The 7,836-nt window shown below is 36.9% G+C and overlaps 1 protein-coding gene across 2 annotated transcripts; it reads left to right on the top strand.

The window, feature by feature from the left end:
• The first annotated feature begins 586 nt into the window (after nucleotides 1-586).
• On the top strand, nucleotides 587-3,334 carry LOC125512208 (31 kDa ribonucleoprotein, chloroplastic-like). 2 transcript variants are annotated; one of them, XM_048677293.1, is made up of 4 exons: nucleotides 587-1,420; nucleotides 2,096-2,204; nucleotides 2,278-2,339; nucleotides 3,133-3,334. In XM_048677293.1, the coding sequence occupies exons 1-4, from the start codon at nucleotides 1,389-1,391 to the stop codon at nucleotides 3,155-3,157; spliced, it is 228 nt and encodes a 75-aa protein (XP_048533250.1). In that variant the 5' UTR covers nucleotides 587-1,388; the 3' UTR covers nucleotides 3,158-3,334. The 2 variants fall into 2 exon arrangements, with proteins under 2 accessions (XP_048533250.1, XP_048533248.1); XM_048677291.1 differs by having other exon boundaries at nucleotides 3,130-3,334.
• Nucleotides 3,335-7,836: the final 4,502 nt, after the last annotated feature.

Here is a 7,836-nt window from a genome sequence, read left to right as displayed (position 1 = left end):
TATTTCTTGCAATAATTTGAACAACAATGCTTATAGACGTAATTTTAATCCTAGGCCTTTTCCTGGCAATTCCTCCAATAATTATGGTAATTCCTACGGAAATCAATCTCACCCTAATAATAAAGCACAGATTGAGTCTCCGGGTTCACCGTCATGACGTTTTTGCATAACAAACCCTATGGTATTAAGTAGTTAACCTGCAGTCCAATAAATAATAACAATAAGTGGAAAAAATGTTTCGTATTTGAGCCCCACCCGTGCAGGCGTACGACAGATAAAAAACCAGATCCCCGATTCGAGCGACCGCGCCTCCCACCGATGAATCCGCCTCCTCCCCGCCGCCGGCCGACATCCTCCGCCACGCCATCCTTTGTCGCATCGTCCTGCCTGCACCCTGGGCTGCCTCCTCTCTGCCACGCCCTCTTCCCCGCGTCGTTTGACTCCTCCGCGCGCGGTTCCTGGACACCGAGGCCCATGCCGCCGCACTCCGAGCCTGCGTCGGCCGGCTCATGCGCGCGCCGCCGACCGTGACCGGCTGCTCAACACGCTCCTCGCAGCCGCGGGCAACGACCAGGAGGAGGACGATGCGCCGGAGGTGGGGCAATGTCAGAATCAACGCGCTCGGATCCAGCCGAGGCTTACGGCGACACGAACGTGGAGGCTCCGGCCGCGGCCGCGGCACTCCCTCCGGTCATCACCTTCCTTCCCGTGAGCTCACTTCCACCTAGCCTCTCCCCTGTTCCTCTTTGTTTTTTAACTGATTACCAACTTCTTGATCAATCCTGCTCCTCTGCTCCCGCAGGATGGCTTTCTCTGTTCAATTGCTTAATTTGGTTGTCTTCGTCTTACCTGAACTGCAAGGGAACCAACTTACATGGCATGATGGATGGAGATAAGTAGATGTTTTTTTGTTGTGTTCGCATGCTTTCTAATAGTTTTGAGCAATAGGCATAAATCTATTATAATCAATCAAAGACAGTGAGAATGTTTGCTGAAATCTTTAGAAGTGGGGATCCTATGAATTGCTTTAATTGAACGTCCAACGATGATCTCATCTTATAGTAACTCACTTTTGAAACATTGTATTGGTAGTTTTTATCTTTACGATTTTTCGTTCTGTACATATTGGATTGCATTATTTAGGACATGAGACAGCGCTACAAATAGCTCATGAGAGTAGTTAGCAAATGCAAATCATTGTATATTGTCATTTATGCTTCTCTTAATAGAAAATAGTACTATTCTGGGGAAGGGCATTTGGCTGAGTTTCAATAAAACTCTTCAGGTTTTGTATGGTGAGATTCTCTTTATAAAACAAGATTTGTATTGGTTGTAGATCGACAAAAACTGACAAGGACTACCACGATTAGAGCTACTATTTGGCACCCATGTTACAGTATGAAGTCAAGCAGGCAACAAGGTATGACATTGCCATCATTTAGTTTGCGGGTAGTGCATAGGTCTATTTAATTAGTTTTTTCACACGATGGCTCATGGTTTTGGTTGATAAATATGTGTGTGTGCATGGAACAACTAATTCATCAGAACTGACAACATCATTATTTTCAGAAATTGTAATAATACAAATAAAGAAAGAAAACAAATGAGCTTCGTATGAATGATGCATGACAAAGTTGTCATATATACATGCCTGAGTACAGCATGTCCTTTTTTCTTTTTTTTCTTTTTCGAAAAGGGGGGTCTCCCCGGCCTCTGCATCAGAACGATCATGTCCTATACCCAATATTTCTTAAGTTCAATGCTAAGTTAGTAAATATACATTTTAGGCCAAAATGTTTAGAAATCCCAAGTTCAATCTATTATTTTTATAAATAAATTAATGATGATTAAATAAAGACATATAATATATCTAAGGTATTTACCCAATATTTACCATGAAAAGTCCAACCATTAGCTGCGTGGTTTTCTATAGTGACCCCCCTAACAAAAACAAGAAAGGGAAGCACCTTCAGCACTGAATTAAATACATATGAGAGTTATCTTTTTTGTTGATAATCTTTAGTGTAAACACTTATATTTTTCTTGATTGCCAGATTTTATACACTTTTATCATGGTATATATATGGGAGTACAGGGATCCGTGGGACGAGGCCAAGGTGTACGTGCGCAACCTTCCCTACGACGTTAGCAGCGAGCGCCTTGTGCAGCTCTTCGGGCAGGATGTCGTCGTCGAGGTCACCGTGGTGAGCATGCTCTTCCTCTTAGACCATCTTCAACGCTGGATGCTAGCATAAGGTGATATGATTTGTTTCACAGTCGATATGTGGTATTGGTGACAGAAGGTGCATCACGCGCTTGGGTATTTTCCTCCGCACGAGGTAAAGTACCAAATGTGTTTTCAATAAGTAATTAGCAGTCATGCTTAGCATCAGGCTTTGATAGAGGGGGCGCTTATAAGATTTTTGATTTTAGGTATTTATTTTCTTTATCTCTGAGCATCTACACAGGCAACCCGCATTATAGATGATATTAGCCTGCTGCCAGTGTCGTTCCTCTAGGCACACACACACACAAACAAACACACACACACACATTTTGCCTGGTGAGGGGAATGCCTCAAATCATCGGACTCCTGATTATGTGTCGTGTTCGTGAAAGACTGAAACTGACACTATCGGTTCTAGATGTAAATGATGTCTTCTTTAATGTGGTTGTTGTGTTGTTGAAGCTCAAATGGAGTGTTTATGCATAACTAAAGTGGCACATTTAGTTCTGGACATATCCAACAGCCTCCAAAACTTCTGAAAGCAAAGAGCTGGAGAACCATCCTCTAGGCTCTCCTGTACCCCAACAAATTATTTTTCTTCCAAAACTATTGATAAGCACAGCAAGTTTTAAGTGCAATTCCACATCCAGATGTTGTTATTTAGGTTGTCATCATACTGTATCAGCTTCAAAGTTTATTTTTTACTCTCAAGTAGTCCATAAATATGTGAACCTGAACACTCAAACTACTGCGGGGGTAGGATTTCCGCAATATCCTTTGGCTGGTTAATATGTTTGGACTAGAATTTTCTGAATTGTAGTAAGCTTGGCAACTACAGAATACATTGTGTCGAGATATAATAACACTTGATTCTCTAACAATCATTGGTTCATGAATTGCAGCAGGATGAACCCAAGGCCCCTCCTGTGAATCCCATTGCTTACCATTTTTCATGATTGAGATCTTGGGATTTAACATTTTGTATTTTCTTGTTTATTTTCTTTTTCTTTTGGAGGAGAACAAGATGCAGCTTGTAATGTGTGAATTTACAACTTTTGTTGAATAAACAAAATATATCAACTGTAAGTTGATGTATAGAAAAGTCAACCCTTGCATATATTTTGTATTATATATAGGTAACTCAGTATAGATAACATTTTTTCATCTTTCTCTGGCAGCTCTTCAGATATCATCTACACCTCAGACAAGTAACATTAACTTGCTAAAAGCACGAAAAGTAACACAAGGTTTGCAAGTTTGACAAAGTTTCGTTCTGTTCTTGAATGTAGCTATTTTTATTTTCCTTCTATTCAAACTGGTGTTGGAATGGCGACAAAAACATTAACTTCACACTGTTGCTAGCTGTGACGTTTTGTCAAAGTTGAATACAAGAAAGTGGATTTGTAAGCGGAGTGACAATGCCAATTATTTTTCTCCTGGTGCAACACATGACAATATGTGCTACATCGAAAGGAAAAGGAGGAAGTAATGCACTAGAAGTTTTACAGAGTCATGATGCACATTGAGGAGTTAGTGGTGTGTTTTCCTTTTATTTTGAGACAATTGTCGTATAATGGAAAAAGTACACTACCGTTCGGCTGAAACCCATCATATTTCTAAAGGTATACAACCAAAATTGAGGTGAGACCAGATGTTATGCTGAAAGTTTCAGGTTAGTGAGGACAAATTAATTTTTTTCCTACTGCAATGCACGGATAAGTTTGGCATACAACGATGATATCTAATTGCATTGTCTTTTGGACCATTTAAACTGAAATTAATTATCAATTTTGATCATAAATCCCATCCCAATAGTTTTGATCACTATTGTACTTCAACCACAGAAATTATTTTAGTTTGCCATGTTCCAAATCACCAATGATACAGAGGCCATGCAACTTGGAACATCAAGTAATAGCATATCCATTTTTTACTTATTATATTTCTTGAGAAAGTTATTTATTGTTTTGAAAATCTTTTTTAACCAAAATTGCTTCAACAATGTTGTTCTGCTATAGTTGTTTGATTATCTCAAAGTTGTTTGAGTGGTATTTTTTCAACTGTCTAGGGATATACTCCCTACGTGTCTAAATATAAGTTATATAGTCTATATTGGAATATCTAAAAAGGCTTATATTTAGGCACGGAAGGAGTATTTATTTATTTTATACCCGGTGCAACGCACGAGCCCTTTTGCTATAATAATAAAGTCATTAGTGCTTCTGGTGGTATGTCATATATATTATCTCAAAGTTGCAAAATATAACCTACCGATGCCACCTATAAGTGAAAAAAATGTTTCACACAGGAGAACCCCACACGGGCCGGCCCATGTAGTAGGGTTGCGCTGGGAGAAGATAGCACGCCCGTTTGGGCCGACTCATGTGGGTGCCACCTGATTTTAAGTTTCTTTTATATTTTTATTTTTCCTTTTCTGCTTTTGTTTTTTCTACTTTAAATAATTTGGTACTTAAAATTAAAAAAAATGACAATTTCTAAATAAAATGTTCGCAATTTTTTAAAAAAAATATTGAAAAATAAAAAAAATCTTCATGATTTCTAAAAAAAAGTTTGTGTAAAAATGTTAATAAAATTGAACAAAATCTTTGCCCAAATGTTATCCGTGATGCAGCAAAATGTTGTCAAGGTGATTGGGGATTATGATTTTTTTCTCCCGGTGCAACGCACGGGCTCTTTTGCTAGTCTTATAATAATAACAAGAACACCTCTGATCTTGAGAGTAATATTAAAGAAAAAAATTTAAATACTTCCATAGAAGAAAAGTTGAATAAGATTGATGATTTGTCTAGAAGTGTTGATAGAATTGCTCATGATGTGGAAAATCTCAAGATGAATTTTTTTTGTGCCTAAAGTAGATAAATCAATTAAATCTCTTTATGTTTCTATGGACGAAAGTAAGAAAAGAACTGCTATGCTTAGAGCTAAAAGAGAATTTTTAGAAAAAGCTTTTACTAGTGATTATTCTTGCAAAAATGATGAAGATCTGAAAATGATTGGTGTTTCTTCTATTGATTCTTTGTTTATTAAAATTAAGAATGATGAAAAAGGGACTGGAGAAGAGTCAACTTTAGGTAGAAGGCGTCCCAATATTTCGGAGGGTGAAAATCTTGTTGAAAAATTGATGAAAGTGGGTTTCAAGAGGTCAAAACTTGAGCTAGTGATGCACCCACTCTTTTGGATTACAAAGACTTTAATTATGATATTTGCTCTTTGATTGATTGTATTTATTTGTTGCAATCCATTATGAATTCACCCCATGCTCATGAACAAAACAAAGCTTTTACTAAACATATTGTTGATGCTATGATGAAAGCTCTTGAAGAAAAATTGGAATTGGAAGTTTCAATTCCTAGAAAACTGCTTTATGAATGGGAACCTACTATCAAAGTCAAGATTAAAAATTATGAGTGTTTTGCTTTGTGTAACTTGGGTGCTAGTGTTTCTACAATTCCGAAATCTTTATGTGATGTGCTTGGTCTTACCAATCTTGAAGAATGTTCCTTGAATTTTCACTTGGCAGATTCTACTATTAAAAAGCCTATCGGAAGAATTAATGATGTTCTTATTCTTGCAAATAGAAATTATATGCCCATAGATTTTATTGTTCTTGGTAGGCCATTTTTACGCACTATCGCTGTCGTGATTGATATGAAAGAAGGCAATATTAAGTTCCAATTTACTTTTAGGAAGGGTATGGAACACTTTCCTAGAACAAGAATTAAGCCACCCTATGAATCAATCAATAGGGCATCTTATGGATCTCGAACCAAAGATGCCAAAACTTAGATTCTTGCTTTATGCCTAGCTAAGGGCGTAAAACTATAGCGCTTGTTGGGACGCAACCCAATGAATAAATTTATTTTTTCTTCCTGTTTTTGAGTGTTAGCACAATTATGCTAATGTTATGATTGTGTTTTTGTGTTTTAATTAGTGTTTGTGCCAAGTCAAGCCTTTAGGATCTTCTTGGGCAATAGTTGTTTGATCTTGCTGAAAAATCAGAAACTTTTACGCTCACGAAATTAATTTCCGTTTTTTACCACAGAGCGATAAAATACCCATTCCACTAGTAGTAGATCAATATACAAATTTCTCAGGTTGTCCTAATTTTTCAGAATTTTTGGAGTTACATAAGTATTCGAAATAGTCAGATTTCTACACGCTGTTCTGTTTTGACAGATTCTGTTTTCTTTGTGTTGTGTGCTTATTTTGATGGCTCTATGGTTTTCTTTTATGTGTTTTTGCCATAGAAAAGTTGGAATACAGTAGATATAATACAAAAATAAAATATGAATTGGTTTGATACAACACTTATAGTAGTGATTTATTATTCTTATACTAACAGATCTCACGAAAGCTTTGTTGTGTTTTGTGTGATTGAAGTTTTCAAGTTTTAGGAAGGATGTAAGAGCCTAATCTTGGGGATGCCCTAGCATCCCAAGCTATTATCCAATAATGAGCAACCGACTAAGCTTGGGGATGCCCCCGAGTGGCATCCCCGCTTTCTTCCAACAACTATCAGTATTTTACTCGAGACTATATTTTTATTCGTCACATGATATGTGTTTTGCTTGGAGCGTCTTGTATGATATGAGTCTTTTCTTGTTTTATTTTGTGTTTTAAGTTATCAATCCTTGTTGGACACACCTACTTGAGAGAGCCAAAATTATGTCATGACTTGTTAGAATTGCTCTCTATGCTTCACTTAAATCTTTTATGAGCTAGGACTTGCTCTAGTGCTTCACTTATATCTTTTTGAGCATGGTGTGCTTTGTTATTTTTGAAGAAATGCTCTCTGGCTTCACTTTGATTAATTTTGAAGTTAGTAAAATTTTGAAGAAATTCTCTCTTGCTTCAGTTAAATTATTATGAGAGAAAGAAAATTTGTTATGCTCATGATCTTCACTTATATTTGTTTGAGCTTATGAAAAGCAACACATGGAAATTAGTCCCAAAGTGATAGATATCCAAGAAGGATAAAGAAACAAATGCCATGAAGATCATTGGACAAAAAAAACTTGATTATTAGTAATAGTTTTGGGATATGATGATGTGATATGTGAGTCATCTTGATGAGTAATTATGCTTTAGTAGGAATATGTGAGTCAATAATCATGCAATGAAATTATATCCTACTTGTAGTACATTATTTGTTGTTAATTATGCTTAATTCTTGCTTATGAGATTATTCGTTTCTTGGTTGGTCGCTTCCCAATCTTTTGCTAGCCTTCATTTTGCACTAAATATGATCACTACTTGTGCATCCAAAATCCTTCAAGCCAGTTTTCCCACATGAGTCCACTATATCTACCAATATGCGGTATTGTTTTTCCTTTCTAAGCAAATTTGCATGTTCCATCTCTAATTTTCAATATAAACTTCTATTTTGTGTGTTTTTTTCGTTCGCGGAGCGGTGAGGGGTGGCTAATATTTTCCATGCTAGATGTGTTATTCTCAAGATGAGTGCTTATTCACTTGTCATTGCACGAAAGTAAGGAGAAGGTATTAGGGATGCCCAGTCCCAAAATGCAAAAATAAATAAATTCCTTGGAAAGTGTTGGTATGGAGGGCACCCGTGGATATGGTTAGCC

Source organism: Triticum urartu, chromosome 6, assembly GCF_003073215.2.
Source record: "Triticum urartu cultivar G1812 chromosome 6, Tu2.1, whole genome shotgun sequence".
Lineage (NCBI taxonomy): Eukaryota > Viridiplantae > Streptophyta > Magnoliopsida > Poales > Poaceae > Triticum > Triticum urartu.
The sequence above is the reverse complement of the archived record's forward strand: the minus strand, read 5'-3'. Positions and strand labels throughout refer to the sequence as shown.